The sequence below is a fragment of the Suncus etruscus genome, chromosome 6 (genome assembly GCF_024139225.1).
Source record: "Suncus etruscus isolate mSunEtr1 chromosome 6, mSunEtr1.pri.cur, whole genome shotgun sequence".
In the NCBI taxonomy this organism is placed as follows: domain Eukaryota; kingdom Metazoa; phylum Chordata; class Mammalia; order Eulipotyphla; family Soricidae; genus Suncus; species Suncus etruscus.
Window position 1 is genome coordinate 30,508,448 of NC_064853.1, and position 17,910 is coordinate 30,526,357.

At 40.4% G+C, this 17,910-nt stretch overlaps 1 protein-coding gene across 1 annotated transcript in view; it reads right to left on the reverse strand.

Moving 5' to 3' along the window:
- Nucleotides 1–406: 406 nt before the first annotated feature.
- The window catches only part of LOC126011096 (cytochrome P450 4X1), a 33,309-nt gene continuing 15,805 nt past the window's right edge, over nt 407–17,910 (reverse strand). The window contains exons 5-12 of the mRNA XM_049774794.1: nt 12,303–12,430; nt 12,060–12,214; nt 10,127–10,230; nt 9,401–9,591; nt 6,735–6,868; nt 4,272–4,336; nt 1,901–1,983; nt 407–958 (exon numbers count right to left, since the gene is read on the reverse strand). Of these exons, the coding sequence (XP_049630751.1) occupies nt 784–958; nt 1,901–1,983; nt 4,272–4,336; nt 6,735–6,868; nt 9,401–9,591; nt 10,127–10,230; nt 12,060–12,214; nt 12,303–12,430 (1,035 nt within the window). The 3' untranslated portion in view covers nt 407–783. The remainder of the gene's footprint in view (nt 959–1,900; nt 1,984–4,271; nt 4,337–6,734; nt 6,869–9,400; nt 9,592–10,126; nt 10,231–12,059; nt 12,215–12,302; nt 12,431–17,910) is intronic.

The following is a 17,910-nucleotide window of genomic DNA, read 5'->3' on the forward strand; positions in this document are numbered from 1 at the left end:
TTAGGAGACTTTATGGAATGCCAAGGATCAAACTCAGGCTGATCACATATAAGGCTAGGCCCTGCCCACTGTACTTTCTCTCCAGCCCCAACTAGTCCCTGCTTTGTGCTCCAGGGTTGCTCCTGGTGCTTAAGGAACCATATATGTCAGGTATGGAACCCAGACCTCCTGCATGCAAAGCTTGTGCTTCAACTTTTTGAGCTGTTTCTCTGGTTCACCATATTCTTTTTTGGAATAATTGATGTAAGCATACATATATCTAATACTCATATAAAAATAAAATCATTATTATTATTATTATTATTATTATTATTATTATTATTATTTAGGCCATACCTAGCAGTGCTCAGGATCAGAGCACTGGAGTGAGATCAGGAAACTCACTCCTGATCTGGGGTGTCTGGGATCAAACCCAGGTTAGTTGCATGCAAGGCAAGCCCTTTATTTCTATACTCTCTCTCTGGCTCCCTAGCACCAAAAAATATTAACATAACCAGAAAAATAATATATGGGAGCCACCTAGAAAAATTCTTGATAGAAATAATAGCAGTCAGGATCTTTAAAGCCAGAACTTTTCAGAAAGGATCTGGAAAATCTCTTAATGTTTTAGAGGAAGTAAGTGAGCCTGAATCTGTCTGGGTTTAGTGTTTGCTTCATAGAGATAGACCCCAGCCCTCTGCTCATCCCACTAGACTTTGATACCTCTCCATTTCATTGGACCGTTAGCTGTAACTTAACTTTAAAACAAAGAAACAAAAGTCAGGCATTTCAGTATCCTGGGTGCTAACATTTGGGAAGTTTCTGCAAGTACAAATGGACCCCATTTTGAGGCTTGAGGATAATCTGGGGCAAGAAGACAAGAGGTCTTTCGTGGTCTGGAGTCACTTTGAAGCGGAGCAGGATCAAGGCAACAGCCACCTTCAGTATCACCATGGCCAAGTGCTGTCCGATGCAGCTCCTGCAGACATGGGACCAGGGGAAGGGAGAGAGACTTGAAAACTGGGGCTGCTTCCTTTTCTTAGACATGTGAGTAACATAGTTGATGGTAAAGCAATGTTTCTACACTATGTGCCATAAAAACTGTTGAACGGTAGACTTATATTGTGCCCTGAAAGATGTGAGCAGGGTAGTTCCCTCACTGAATAGGAAAGTAGTTGGAGTTTCTTATAGCATTGAATTGCCTGGTGCATCTAATGTGAAACTTGGTGACGGTGATGGACAATGCTGCAGAGGGGCATGCAAAATTGCTGAGAGAATAGAACTTAAAAGTTCTTATGCAAAAAGAAAGATTAAAGGAAGGTAAATATCTGAGGTAAAGGATATTCTAATTGATAGAGTTCTTTCATAGTCCTTTCACTAATATACAGATATATTAGTATATCTCAAGTCATAACAATTTAGCTATTGAATGGATTACACGTTTATATGTCAATTTTACCTCACTAAAACTGACGTTTAGGAATTGGTTTTTATATTTTGGGGTGGGCTACATTGAGCTTCTGACTCCAGTTTGCACTGGGTGCAGGGACAAGCTCTGAGGCATGGGGTCCACAGGAGATGATAGGGGTGCTATCCTTGTGAGACCAATTGGGCTGTCCATTGCTTAAAGAGGAACCAAGATCTGAGCCTGATCTGGCAAGATGACAGGTTCCCAGAGGGAATCTATAACAGTGGGGCTAATGGAAACAAGCAGTTGGATTTTTTTGTTTGTTTGTTTTGGCCACACCCGGCAGTGCTCATGGGTTGCTCCAGACTCTGAGCACAGAAATTGCTCCTGGCAGTATTGGGGATGCCAGAGATCGAACCCAGGTTCGTCCCAGTTGGCTGCATGCAAGGCAAATGCAGTGCTATCATTCGGCCCTGCAGTTGGATATTTTCAACAATTTCAATTCATTCTCACCTGGGTCCCCCTGAGAAAGGTAAGAAGGAGTGCGAATGTCTCTGATCAGAATTCTCCTGAGAGAACCTCAAGGGGTCAAATACCTGAAATGAGAAGAACCCCATCCCCCAAATACCATGAACATGTTTCTGAAGTTCTGTAGCCCCGATCCACAGAAATCTAATGTGAAAATTGCGTACATACTTTGAAGTTGTTCTGGTAGCCATAATTTGAAGAGGTGAAATTAATTTTAACAATGTAATTTGTTTAACAGAAAAGTGGCCAACTCTAAGATATTCCACGCAAATGATTCTTAGAGAAACATTTTACATTTTTATGCTATGTCTCCAAAATTCAATGTTTATTTTGCCATTTTCAGCACATCTCCATTCTGGCAGGAAACTCTTCCAAGTGCTCAATAGCCCATGTGGCTGGCAAATGGCTAGCACCGTGGCCTGGGCCACTGCCAGCGAGCAGATCTTGTCTGGTTTCCCAATTGATGAATCTGTGCCCAGGCACATAACACCACACCCCCACACCACACACACAGTAATGCCAAAATGGCAGCAAATTTCAGGTTGAATGTGAGAGAATGTGCACACTGAGATGTGAAGGTAAACCCAAATCAATTACCACTGAGACAACTTCCCACTTTTAAATCCTAGCAGCTTACATAAAGGGAAGTATTCAAAAACATTCTGTCCAACTTCCCACTTTTAAATCCTAGCAGCTTACATAAAGGGAAGTATTCAAAAACATTTTTTTTGAATCACACCTGGAGGCATTCAGGGGTTACTCCTGGCTCTGTGCTCAGAAATCGCTCCTGACTTGGGGGACCATATAGGATGTCAGAAATTGACCGGCTCTTTTCAGTGTTGGCCTCGTGCAAGGCAAACACCCTACCCTACCACTGTGCTATCACTCTGGCCACTATTGAGATAGTTTTGTTTTTTTTTTTCCGCTTCTCCCCACCCTGTCTCCCCAAGATAGTTTTTCTAGTTTCAAAAACAAAACTGAATCAAGAGTCGAATATCTTTTTGCCTTTCAGATGTTCTCTCACTTTCCTATCCTGCTGTGATACAGACAAGCTGACCTCTACAGTTTCCTATTGGGTTTGGTTAATAGAAGACTTGGACAGCAGATCTGTAGGGAGAGAGGTATTTGGGGCATTTATCTTCTGAGCCCCTTTATCCCAGGCTGTGTCAAGTTGACTTCTGCTTCATTAAGGAGCACAGTCTTCTCTGATGGTCTTTCCACAGTCATCTCCCTGTTCTCTCTCTCTTTCTGTCTCTCTCTCTGTCTCTCTCTGTCTCTGTCTCTTTCTCTGTCTCTCTCTGTCTCTCTCTCTGTCTCTCTCTCTGTTTCTCTCTCTGTCTCTCTCTCTCTGTCTCTCTGTCTCTCTGTCTCTCTGTCTCTCTCTCTCTCTGTCTCTCTCTCTCTCTCTCTGTCTCTTTCTCACTCTCTCTGTCTCATGTTCCATTAGGCCCAGGAGTGGCAAACACTCTAGCAGTATTTTGCCTTTTCTAAACCCTACCTGGACCTCTCTACATAGTTCCTTTAAGAATGCTCAGACTAAGCATATCATTGATTTCTTGCCAGAATATTTTACAAAAATTCCTCCCCCTTTCCTTCAATGTTGCTGCTATATACCTGAGGGTGGTGCTTGCACATTTTTAGTTTGTGGTTGGTGGCAAATTAAGTTGTCATGCTTTTCACACTTGGCCATAGTGCTTCCCTTAGTTTGCACTTCTTGGGTGGCAGAGCTTGCACACAGGTTTGCTGGGGTGCAACCTCAACTGAGGGACACAAGTTATATAGTACTCTATGGATTGCTGATGTGCTAACACACATGCTTGCCAGAGGTTGCTTGGAGCTGTGGATTGCAGTGAGCAGAACTTCCAGACACAAACAGCAAAACTAGGATTGTGCTTGTTGAAATATATGAGAGATGGAGTATATGAACTTTTGAGCATATGTTTGCAAGACGGGCATGCTTTGCCCCTGCACTACTCTTTCAGCCTCCTGCCAGAATGGATTGTTAGACCTGGCAAAATGATAGTTTGAGTTGCTTAAATGGCTACATAGACAGGACACTCCTGCTGTATCTAAGTGCTAGACGGAGATTACACAAGAAATCACTGACGTACAGATGGTGACAATCTAGAACAGACTGTGACATAGTGTTAGTCTGGTCAATCAAGGCAAAGATGAAGCAGGAATAGGGGAAGAGAAACTTTCTGCTTAGTGGACAAATTTTGCCTTTTTGGTTACTTTTTTTGGTTTTATTTACCTTGTGTCATTTGCCAGACTGTTTAGCCACTTTCACGCAGTTAACAAGAGTAAAGTGCATAGTGTTAATTCACTGATGGACTTATATGTAAGACAATCATACCTTTGGATCATCCCAGATGGCAGGATTATGATGAAGACCCCAAATGCTGAGAACCACAGTTATTCCTGAGAAAGGAAGATGATGAGAGTAGATTAAAAAGGGTAAGTTATGTGCTACTTCTATACCAATATTCAGTAAAAGTTTTTTATTTTTCAATTTAAAATTTAAAAATAATTTTTGGGCCACACCCAGTGACAGGGGTTACTCCTGGCTATGTGCTTAAAAATCGCTCCTGGCTTGGGGGACCATAATGGATGCTGGAGGATCAAACCCCAGTCCATGCTAGGCTAGTGCTTGCAAGTCAGATGCTTTACGCCCTGCGCCACTGCTCGGCCCGTAAAAATAATCTTTAAATAAGTAATGTGATTTACAAAGCTGCACTTCGAAGTTTCAGGGCCCTATCAGCATCCCTCTTCCACTGTGCCCAAGTCAAGACCCCTTTCCATTCCCCCACCCAGTCCGTCTCCTTAATAGGCACAACTTAATTATTGTAGTTTGGGTTCCATGGGCCTATGGCTATAACACTGTTGACGTGTGTGTGTGTGTGTGTGTGTGTGTGTGTGTGTGTGTGTGTGCGCGCGCGTGTGTGTGTTTCAGAGGAGATGTTTATTTATTTAATTTTAAAAGTTGGTTGCTGTTGTACATGAAAACGTTTCCATAAGATTGTTCTTTGCCTGTTGTCCCACCTTGACCGTCCAGGTGGGGACGCTGTTGAGAGCCGAATAAATAGTTTGGGAGCGAGGTGTTCAGGGTCTTTTGGCAGAGTTTGCTGGCTGGCTCGAGGCATTTTTTGGAGCTTGCAGCAGACAAACAAAGGACTCTCTTTGCCCAACCTTTTACTCCTTAACCCTCCGGTCTGTGTGGATACATATTACCAAAATCTCCCACCAAAAAGGGGATAAGAGGATGGGAATCAATTTCTCATTCTGGGAGCTCTTTGAGGATACACAAATACCTAACAAAGGAGTAAACGGGACCCCACAAATGGAGCAACAGGTTGTCACACTATACTTGGTGGTATTTGGGCTTCCATAGTACATTACTTGGAGACCATGTGGTCTGAGGAATCAGTCCCAGGTGACTGGCCTGCAGAGCATGCACACTAATTCTCTGATTTCTCCCTGGTCTAAGACTTTTCTTCTGAAGGAAAGAAGTTGGCAGAGTGCAGTGTACTTTAACTGAGAGATGACTACAGCAAGATAAGCTACAGGGCATCTTAATTTTTTGAGCCACACCCAGTGGCATTCAGGGGTTACTCTTGGCTATTCACTCAGAAATCGCTCCTGGAAGGCTCTAACGACCATATGGGCTGCTGGGGATTGAACCTGGGTCTATCAAGTATTGGACCCGTGCAAGGCAAAAGCCCTGCTGCTGTGCTATCACTCTGGCCCAGCATTTTAATTTTTAAACAATGCTTTTGGATAATACATGGTTTTTCATTAAGGCAGTATTGACACTATATCAAAATCATTACTGCGATACTATTTTTCTGTGATCTTCCTTGGATGTCTATTAATTGACTACAAAACATCCACTATAGACAGTTTGACTTCCTAGGGTGAGAATTTACAATTATTGTGCATAAGATAGAATTATCAGGCAGCCCCAGTGAAAGGTGCGTAGTTCGGGAATGAAAAAAAAAAGACAATTCAAAGATTTTTAGTTACCAGGGATAATTCTAGTAAATTATTCTGGATCTGTTTAAAAATGTTAAAGGAAGTGGAGGGCTATTTCTGTTTGCTAGCAGCAGCCCCGTTGAATAGTTTCTAGGGACAAGAGTTACTGAACCCCTAACTCAGAAGGTGGGGTGGTCTCACATTCTCTGTCATCCCCAAGCCCAGGGATGCTCTGAAAATCACTGGGCTCTTAGTGAAACCTTTGTGAGAGTTCTAGTAATATACACTTCACTCTGGGGATCCCAGTGGGGTTTTAGCTCCACCAAAAACATTTTTTTTTAAATTGTTTTAGAACTGTGAAGCCCCATATAAGTGCTAAGAGCAAATTCCACAGGGGTGGAGATTTTGAGAGAATGTGCTGGAAATTCCTCTATCCACCGTGAGGTGCTGTCCATGTTCAAGGGTGATATTTGAGTGATAAAGTAAATGTCCACTTTGTGTCCTTCAAAATAAGAATAATGATTCTTAACTGCTATAAAGTCTCACCTAAATCTCAAGCTCAGCCAAATGTTGATCATTTTACAATGTCCCAAAAAGAAAGAAATCCCTGAATTGGGATTCTGGAGTTGGGGGGGGGGTCCTCTGGGAATAGTCTATACTACAGAAAAGTCTCTGAACTTTAATCAGGACACAGCTACTGACCACTTAATAAGGCCTGGCCCTAAGGGAGTGACCTTTCAACGATCTTTTTCCTTCTTCAAGAGTGGAGAACCCCACTTGTATTGGGTACTTTGATCCCAGAACTCCAAATTTTTAGGAAATTTTTTTAGCAAGAGAAGGCAGTGACCTGCAGGCAAGGAGCGTCCATCAGGGAAGGTAATGGGCTTGCTGAGTTCTCTGGAAACAGATGGGACTGGAGGGGCCATTCGGAGACTTTCCTTGATACACATTGTGGTGTACGACAGTTCATCCAGCTGGTCCCTGTGAGGACAAGTGGGGACCAGAGGGAACTCAGACTCCAAAGGTAGCTCAGAAGAATTATGTTTAAATTGTTTCTATTTTATGTTTATTACTGGCATCACTCCCATAGGTTAAACTCTTTTGACAGGTGATTTTCATACTAGAATATTAAATGGGACTCTCTTCCTCAAGATCAGCTGAAGTCCAAGAGGAAAAGGATGTTACAATATTTACAATGTCCTGATTATAAAGCAAAGTACTAACCCAGACAGCACCTTTGGTTAAGGACTCACTAAGACAATTTCTGAAAACCACTTCTGCAATCTTGAGTCCATGATATAAAGCAAGAATAAGTAAAGAGGGGTTGGACCTATTGTATGGTGCTAAAGAGTTTGCCTTGCATGTGGCAGACCTTGGTTTGATCCCCAGTATCCCATAAGGTCCACTGAGCCTGTCAGCTATAATTCCTGAGTGCAGAGTTAGGAATAATGCTTGAAGACTGCTGGCTGTGACCCAAAAGTTAAAAAAAAAAAAAAGAATATGTAAGAATGGATTGGGAAGGAAGAGAAGAGGTTTATGAGTTTGGGAAGAAAAAACAATTCTTTAAAGTTATTTGTTGAAGGGCCGGAGAGATAGCACAGCGGTAGGGTGCTTGCCTTGCATGTGGCTGACCCAGGAGGGACCCAGTTTGATTCCTTGTACCCATATGTCCCGAAGCCTACAAGGGGTGATTTCTGAGTTTTGAGCCAGGAGTAACCCTTGAGCACTGCTGGGTGTGGCCCAACAACCAGTCAATCAATCAATCAATCAATCAATAAAGTTTTAAAAAATTATTTGTTGAAATGCTACAGTGCCATGGAGAGTGGAGGTGTTTGCCTTTAACTTAAGCAAAGATTGGCTTCAGAAAATGACATATTTTTACCTATAAAAAGTGAGATCACTCATGTACCTATATAAATCCAAATTTTTCTTTATAAATATTCTTTTTTTTTTTTTTTTTTTTTTTTTTTGGTTTTTAGGCCACACTTGGCAGTGCTCAGGGGTTACTCCTGGCTGTCTGCTCAGAAATAGCTCCTGGCAGGCATGGGGGACCATATGGGACACTGGGATTTGAACCAACCACCTTTGGTCCTGGATCGCCTGCTTGCAAGGCAAACGCTATCTCTCCGGGCCCTCTTTACAAATATTCTAATTGAGATGACTTTTCTGTTTGTCATACTGTCTTTCCCTCTATTTATAGGGCTGGCTTGCCTTGAGCATTTCTTTTTTGGTTTTGAGTTTTGGGTCACACCCAGCAGTGCTCAGGAGTTACTTCTGGCTCTAGGCTCAGAAGTCACTCCTGGCAGGCTCAGGGGACCATATGGGATGCTGGGATTCAAACCACCGTCCTTCTGCATGCAAGGCAAATGCCCTACCTCCATGCTGTCTCTCTGGCCTCACCTTAAGCATTTCTAACTTGCAATCCCTTTGCAATCCCATTGCAAAACAATGATATGTAGAATATCTTGTTAAGGTGAAGTGCGGCTTATGTTGAGATGTTTGAAAAATGCACATTCAAGGGAAGAATCCATAAATAATGTGGGCTTCATTAACAGAAAGATACTCAAAGCTAACAAAATGGTATTGAAACTTTTCACATAAAAATTCCTACTCACTTTAAGGGAGGTGCTTTAAGTCTCAGTTCTCTCAGGAGGGTCCCATGAGCCCTACTAGGATAGGTGCCTGTCACCCAAGTTTCTTCATTGGCCAGTCCATATGTCTTACTAGCTGCTACTGTCTCTGGTTACTGGAGTATGAACTCATGGAAGGCACACATGACCACACTGAATTTTGTATGCACTTAACTGCCTCAATATTACATATGTCTCCAGTCTACATCTGCTTAACTCAGCAACAGGCCCTCAGTTTAGTTCAAAGTCCAAAGTCATTTCTGAGGAGTGGAATTGGTGATTATTTACCAAAGTCTCTGAGGTTTAAATAATTTAAAGACTCGGTTGTTCAAATAAGAGTCCTTCTTAGGCCTACCAATCAAGATCCCAAAGCAAGCCTAAGAAACAAGTTCCCATTTCCCAGGTACCAGAACCTGATTAAAAGAAAGAACTATCATAACAATGCCAATGAGTGAGGGAAGTAGAAAGCCTGTCTTGAATACAGGCCAGAGGGGAAGGGAGATGGGAGTATTGGTGATGGGAATGTTGCACTGGTGAAGGGGGGGGTGTTCTTTTTTTTATGACTGAAACCCAACTACAATCATGTTTGTAATCACGGTGTTTAAATAAAGATATTATTTAAAAATTAAAAAATAAAAGCGAGAACTAGGATATATCATGTATCACTGATTAGAACATGAAGGTAGCAAAGAAGTAATGGATGAGAAATGTTATTATGCAAAAAATAAGGAGATAGTTTTAGGGTCGCTAGAAAAGAATAGTATATTGCCTCTTCCATACACATCTTGAAGCACTATGATCCAGGGGCCAGGAGAGAGAGAGACAAAAAATTAGAATCCCAGGAGGAGAACTAAGATGAAATGTTTAAGGATGCAGATCTCACCAGGTGATGGAAGACCCGTTCCCCAGGATGCCCCTGATCTCCTCTCGGCATCTTTCCTGATGCTCAGGATTCAGAGCTAGGTGGTAAAGGAGCCAAGAGATGCCCCCTGCTGTGGTGTCATGCCCTGCCAGCAGGAATGTGTTCACCTCAGCCAGCAGGTCCGTATCTGGAAAGGACTCGATGTTCTCAGCCTAGAAAGTACAGCAGAAATATTTTTATGCACCAACAGTTTGCAAATGATTGGAAGTCTCGACCAAAATTAGTGGTTTTAGGAAGAAAATAGAAAAAAAATGAAGGGGGAAAATTATTTTTAAGATAATGGCTATTATTAGATTAGTAGAAAATTCAGTCTTATCTAACTCCTTTAGGAGAGAAATTCAGAACTGTTCACCCCGAATTATATAAATATAACCCATCAACCAAAATACTGTTAAGATTATATGACCAATTTTTCTTTAATCTTCACTTATACATCCACTCATAATTAAACTGATATATGTGGAGACTCATAAATGGGAATATTTTTGCTTTTTTTTTGGTTTTGGGGTCATACCCGGTGGCTCTCAGGGATTACTCTTGGCTCTGTGCTCAGAAATTGCACCTGGCAGGCTCAGGGGACCATATGGGATGCCAGGAATCAAACCAAGGCCTGTCCTGGGTTGGCCACTTGCAAGGCAAATGCCCTACTATGAGCTATCTCGCTGGCCCCAAATGGGAATAATTTACCTGAGTGGAAAGGAGAATATCTAAGAAATCCTGGCACTTCTTCTGAGTGTTTTCCTGATTCTTCTCATCCTTAAGAGATTTTTTTCTATCCTGGAATACTTTTTCTGAGGTAAAAAAAATAATTTCCCGTTATCAATATCACAGCAAAGTCCAAGTACAATAAATTATTGAGTAAGTCAGGACCATGAATAGCTTTGAATATTGCCCTATTTTCTGAAGATTTTTGTTTGTTTTTGTGTCATATCCAGGCCTTACTCTTGGCTCTGCACTCAGGGATCAGTCCTGGCAAGGGTCTACACTAAGGCAAGTGCATACAAGGCAAGTACTGGTACCTCTAATCACTGTACTACTGTTTCCTCTATATAAATTTAATTTTTGAAGACATTTAAAATTTTCCTATCAGTCAACAATCTTTACTTAAATCTTCAGAGACTAACAAAGCAAACTAAGATATACATTATGTAACTAGAGAGAATACAAAGTGATTTCAGGGTTACGTAGAGCTATCAATCATTCTTTCCTCAGTTTATCTCTTTTATCATAAAAAGTTATCAAATGAAACACAGAGAAATTGATAAAGAATTGATAAAGGTCACCATAAGTGTCATTAAAGGATTTTGAAGAAAAAGCAAAAATATGGACTAGAATATTTAAAACTATATTTCCAAGAAATCTGGAAATAGGAAAAAAATTTAGTCTACATACTCAAGGGCCTGAAAAGTTATGATAACCCATTTTAAGCAATATTTGTAAAGCCTATCAACATTAAAGACAGAGGGAAAAATTCCCCATAGATTCTAGAGGAATGACCAAGTGATTTTAAGGGTAACAAAATAAGGCTAGCATTATTATTTCTCAAGGACAATCGAGAAATCAAGGCAACCATAGAGAATTTTGAAGTAACTCAAGTAAACAAAGTATAAGGTAGTTTTTGAAATATCGGTCAAACTTGTCTTTCAAATAGAGTCTGTCAAAAATAGTTATAAATGTGGGAATTTGGGAAATTCAATTGTGGTTTAATTTCATCCAACAAAAAGAAAACTGGAAAAACATCATAAAAGAACAGAGATGGATGTTTCATAGATTTACCTTTACATCTTGTTAAAATAAAGGTAAAGACAAGAGTGGACAAATAATGCACAGGTACTGAAAGTGAAGGGATCAAAGCACCAGTATAGCAGCCAGGGCACTTTCTTTGGATATAGCTGACCTGGATTTGATCTCCAGCATCCCATATGATCCCTTGAGCCCTGCCAAGAGTGAACCCTGCATACAGAACCAGAAGACCCTGAGCATCACTGGGTGTGGGCTCCTCCTCCCAAATCGAGAGTGAAATAAATGCAACAAAAAGTAGTAGTGGGGAGGGAGAAAGGGAAAGATTTATAATAAATCATTAGAGTCATATCTAGTCTATCTTTTCATGTCTCCCCCCAGCCCCAGACTTCCCACTCTCTTTGACAATATGAGTTTTGTAACTCAGGCCAAGGACGTCATCATTACTTGTTTTATTTTTCTATTATATAGACCACAGATAAGTGAGATCATCTGGTATTTGTCCTTCTCTCCCAAGTTATTTCACTTAATCTGAAGTATAAATACCATAACATAGATCAAGAAAAAAAAACTTAAAATATATTTCCACTATGTGTTTTTTGTTTAATTTAATTTTTTTTTTAGGTTCACACCTGGTGGTGCTCAAGACTGATGCCTAGCTCTGCTCTCAGGGGTCTATTTTGCTAGTGATTGGGAACCATCTGGGGTGCTGGAGCTGAACCTGGGCTTGGTTGGGCACATACAAGGCAAGTGCTCTGCCTGCTGTACAATTTCTGTGACTGAGAGACTGAGTTTCTTTTACTCATTTTTTTATTATATTAAAAAAATTTAAAGGTCTTACACACTTTGGTGGCATTATTTCTTTGTATCCCAGAAATACCTGTGTACTGATGCAGCTCTGTGCTTATCTCCTGTAAGCAGTAGCCCTCAGGGCTGAACTTGAAAATTATGTCAGGGTGAGGTAAGAAGCTGTACAAGGGGTAAAAGATGATTTTGCTGGCTTCAAATGTGGCTTTCACATAAGGATCCTGGGTGCTAGAAGAGAAAGTGAGAAAAATATTTCAATAATTGCCTTAGATAAAGCTAACAAAATTTGTTTTCTATCTCCCTTCCTTTTGCTGACCTGTTTAGCTGGCAGTTGGTTTCCTGGCTGAAAGCACATTGCATGAGCATGTCCAGGGTCATCAGGCTGATGTGTTCGAAGACCTCCACGGTTGTGTCCTGACTGCTACATATTTCCTCCCACTTACCCTGGTACAGAAGGTCAAGATAAACAATATCACCATCATCAAACTCCCTTTGTTTGAAGATGACTCCTGACACTGCCTCATGAGAAGAGATAGCCCTGACCTGGCAGAAGTTAAATACTTCATGAAAGAATAAGCCAAGTACTTCTTTAATTTAATGGAGGGACAGATGCACCAACTGGATGAGAAAGAGCATATAGGGAACCTGGTGAAGAGCTGAGTGAAGTATCTTAGACCTTTCACTTATTTTAATGACTTTTTCTGTGAAACAGACCAGAGGCCCAATAAAATAGACCATCTTTATTAGAAAGGCCCATAATTACTCAAGCACTTGCTCCATCGTCAGTCCCCAAATTGCTAGAAACCCAGTCCATCACTAATCTCAGCCACTATAAACAGGCTTAATTTTGGAACACGAAAATGCTTTTGATTTGGGGGGGGGCGTCAGAAAAAGCTGTGAACAGAAGTCTGTGCAGGAAACTGGGTCACAGCCAGGCACGATGTGTACCTATCTGACTTGTACCCTAAGGGTCACATCCCTTGCAAGACCCTTGATAAGCTACTGAGGAAAGAACATTTAAAGAAAGCAACCACCTATTTGGGTCATGAGCTGGAGCTGGGAACCTGGGCAATCACCCTCTCCTTCGAATGTGTGTGTTGAGGAAGTAGTTTCAAGAACATGTGTACTGTGAAATATGTTGTTGACATTAACTGAACCACATAGATGCCTGAGGATAGTTAAAGCCCCTGTCAAACTTTGGACATGAGATTGAAGACAAAGACTTGTGAGTAAATTTGTTTGTTCATCAAAAAATTTTACTTGCTAATCTTTCTTTGGTCTCTTCCTATTTTCTGGTCTGGGACAGATTGCTGAGTATTCCTGGGAAAGGTGGGCTTTGCCCCAGCAATTGAGGAACTAGTCAGTAGCCCCAAGAAACAGAGGATCCCACATTTGACATTGGGAAGAGAACTTTTAAGTCTCATTAGTTCTCTGGCTTTGGGAAAAAAGTATTATCAGGGGAAATCTAAGTTGACTTCTGACCTCTGTGTGGACAGGCTGGCCTGTATGTAAGATGTTTGTGGGCTACAAAGATAAGGTAACCATGTGGAAAATTCTGGCTATTTTCCTGTGCTTGTTTTGAGAAACTGCACTAGTAGCCTGTGGTGAGTGGGGATGACAAATAGCTAGTGCACTGGGCTAGCCTCTACTGTAGACCATTTGCCTAACCATCCATGCTGGCTAGAGGCTGACTAAAGTTCCACTTACAAAATTAGAAAAGAGACAATGTTGGAGAAATATACCCTGAACATGCAAGTTTGTCCTCTGTCCCATAAATTGTAAACTAACAAATGCCAAGTACCCAGGACTGCTGGCAGCAATCCAAGATGAACAAGTAAGGAAAAACTTTATTTTATTGGGGGGGGGGATTTGGCCATACCCAGCGGTGCTCAGGGTTTTCTCCTGGCTCTGCACTCAGATATTGTTCCTGGCAGATTCGGGGGACTATATGGTATACAGGGGATCAAATCTGGGGGGATCAAACCTGGGTTTCATTAGGAGTTAATTAATTATTCTAAAATGAAATTGGTGGATGACATGAGAAGTGAGGGAGTCAATAGGGGAGGAGGATGGGAAAAAGGGAAGGAAGGAGAAGGGAGGGAGAGAGAAAAAGAGAGAGAGAGAGAGAGAGAGAGAACGAGAGAGAGAGAGAGAGAGCACACTCTGCTCCTTGATTCATCTTGATTTTCCTAGAGAAGTGCCTGGAGGTATATGGGCGATATAAGACTGATAAAAAGGCTTCCATGAGCACCTGCGTGGGTGAGGGAACTGGTCTCTATCACCTGAGTCTTGGGGATCTTGGATCTTAGGTAGAATTAAGGCTTGTTTTATTTTGCAGGCAAAGTAGAGTCAGTCCCAATCACCACACAGGATTCTCTGAGATTTATCATCTACACTTGCAGAACAGAATTTCAGCAGAATAGTGGAGCACAATATTTATTTAGGAAATTGAGAGGGGACAGAGAGAGAGAGGGAGATGAGGAGGTAGGTTGCTGTTGGTGGTGAGATAGAGGTAGAGGCAGAGACAAAGGCAGAGGCAGAAAAAGATATGGGAACCCATAAAGTAAAAGAAAGGAACCACACATCTCAAATTAGTATGTGGATGATTCCAAAACAGAAGCTCTGTGCTTGATTTTGCAAAGCTCATTTAATAGGCTTTTTTTTCATACTGTCCAGGCTTATATATAAATGTCTGTTAGAAGTCTGTTGTCAGTGAAAAAATTTTGAACTTTTGCTGGTCTTCTTTTATGCTCTTGATCAGGTCTTTTGTTCCTGCTGAAATTTTTTTCTCTCCTAAAGGGGTACAGCCTTCTCTGGGTTGAAGTTGGCATTATTTAAAGTTTTAAGATGTCTCAATCCCCACATCTTCTCAGTAGGTTCAGTCTTTATGCTTTTAAACAGATGACAAAGTAATTTCTTTTCTTTAGACGGTATCTTAGTTTTATGACTTCTCCAATGCATCGTCAAAGAGTTCCTACATATACCTGCTTTAAAAGGATAGAAAATGAGTGTATGTAAAGGTAGTTTGGAGAATAGAATGTGTTTCTGAATAAGAAGAAAAACATATAAAATACATGGATTTCTTCTGGTAGAAGAAGGGGAGAGGAAAGTATTCCTCCCTTAAAGAGATTGCTCCAGAATGAAAAAGATAGGCAAAGATAAATGAATACAGCAGGTTGCAGAGGGCCTGTACTAAGATACAGAAGATTTATGGAAAAGAAATCTTTTTTTTTTTTTTTTGGTTTTTGGGCCACACCCGTTTGACGCTCAGGGGTTACTCCTGGCTATGCGCTCAGAAATCGCCCCTGGCTTGGGGGGACCATATGGGACGCCGGGGGATCGAACCGCGGTCCTTCCTTGGCTAGCGCTTGCAAGGCAGACACCTTACCTCCAGCGCCACCTACCCGGCCCCTGGAAAAGAAATCTTAAAATAAGAATTTTAGGGGTAGCAAAGGTAATATTTCCATGGATTTGTTAAATCTGGTTGTCTCTGTTAAAAGGACAAAATTTTTTTTTTTTTTTTTGGTTTTTGGGCCACACCTGGTGACGCTCAGGGGTTACTCCTGGCTATGCGCTCAGAAGTCACTCCTGGCTTGGGGGACCATATGGGATGCTGGGGGAGGGACCTGAGGTCTGTCCTAGGCTAGTGCTGGCAAGGCAGACACCTTACCTCTAGTGCCACCGTGCCAGCCCCTAAAAGGACAATTTTAATATTTGTAACCATGGTGCTTAACTAAAGATATTATTTATTTTTTTTAAAAAGGACAATTTTAAGACAATTTGGTCTGCTTTTAACCAAGTTTTCTTATCAATTGCATGATGCCAATCTCCTCAAATCTTTATTACCTTTGATATTAATTTATTTTTCAAAATTTTTAGCCGCCATAATTTATACACTGTTAATAATAGAGTTTAAGGCATAAAATGTTCCAACATCCATTTAGTACCAGAGTGTCACTATTCTTCCAAGGGTGTCTCAAATTCCCTTCCTGTTAGATTATACCTTATTTTACCCAAAAAGAAGACATTCCTGGTTTCTTTGTATCTGTTTCTTTACAACTTAGTTTTACCCCCAAACAGAGATTGTTTTACATGTAAACCTAGGTGGGACTGGCTCAGGATAGTCTGATCTATCTGTCCTTACTCTGTCCCTACTACCTCACATGGGGGTGGTCACTGTACTCAATAAAAACGATCATTCTGGCAGGCAACTTGCTCTTGATATGAGGTAGAAGATTGCCATTCAAACTCAGGAGAGTGGCACAAAGCTTTATCAATAAGCTATCTCTCTGGCCCCATATGTTTCTATTTTTTTCTGCCTACTTTATTACCTTTTGTTTTTGGGGGGGATTTGGGCCAAACTATACCAAGTGATACTCATAGATTATTTCTGCTATGCATTTAGGAATTACTCCTGGCAGTGCCTGGGGACACCTGGGATGCTGGGAATTGAACTTAGGTCAGCCTCATGAAAGGCAAGTGCCTTACCCACAGTACTATAGATCTCTCCTAGCCTATTCTTAATAGCTTTTCTTTGTATGCTTTTTACTTCCTTTGTTAAATTTATTCCCAAGGGCACAATTGATTTGGGGTGCGGGAACACAATTGTTAATGAGATTTAAAACCTTTTTCTCTCTTCTACTTCATTCTTTGCATGTAGAAATGTTGTGGATTTCTTCTTATTGATTTTACAATCAATCACTTAACACAATACTGGGTCATTGTTTCTAAGAATTTGGGGGGAGGGGCTAATCTTTAGGATTTTCTAAGTATATCTTGTCATTTACAAATAGTGTGTTTTATTTATTTTCCAATCTATATCCCCTTAATATCTTTATCTTGCCTAATTGCTTTGGCAAAGACTTCCAATACTATGTTGAATAATAATGGTGAGAATGAAAAAAACCTTTGCTTTGTACATGATCTTAGAGTTTTCAGTTTTTCATCACTGAGTATGTTACCTGTGGCTTTGTGGTAAATGACTTTCACTATATTAAAAAAAACTTCCTTCTATCCCGATTTTATTGAGAATTAAAAAAAAATTCTTTGAGCATACCAGCTGTGCTCAGAGCTTACTTCTGGCTTTGCACTAAGGAATCACTCTGGCAGAGACTATCTGGGGTGCTAAGGATTGAACCAGAGTTGGCTGCAAATAAGGCAAATGCCTTGCCACAGTCTTATCTTGTAGGGCCTTTGAGGGAGGTTTTTTTTTTTTTTTAACTCATAAATGGGTGTTGGATTTTGTCAAATGCTTTCTCTAGATCTACTGACATCATATAATTTTTTAATCTTTCCTTATACAAATATAGTGTTTATATGAATGAATTTTTTGTATATCAAACAAACATGCAACCCTGGGATAAATTCAAGTTTATCATGGTGTATGATCCTTTAAATGTTAGTCCTTTAATTCTTGAATTCAGAATTTTGTTAAGAATTTCTGTATCTATATTTATCCAGGATATTTCCTGTAATTTTTCTTAGTAGTGTTTTTGTCTATTTATAGGATAAATTTAAATGGGAAAATTCTTATTTCCTCACTTTTTTGGAAGAGTCTGAGTAGGATAGGAAGTATTTTAAAAAGGTTATGGAGGCAATCACTAGAAAACCCATTGAACTCAGGATTTTATTTTTGGGAAACTTTTGATTATCATTTAAATTTCTTAGCTAGAAACTAGTCTACTAGATGTTGTATTTCTTATACACTCAATCTTAAGAAATTAGGATATTCCAAAATGAATGCATATCTTCTAGGCTCTCCAATTTCATGGCATAGTTTTTATTGCAATTTTTTAATTTATACAATACCTGTTGTAGCTTCTCCCCTTTCATTTCTAATCTGGCTTATGAGATTTTTTTTCTTTTTTTCTAATGGGTTGCTAATCTTGTTTATTCTTCCAATATATCTTGATTTCAAATGATCT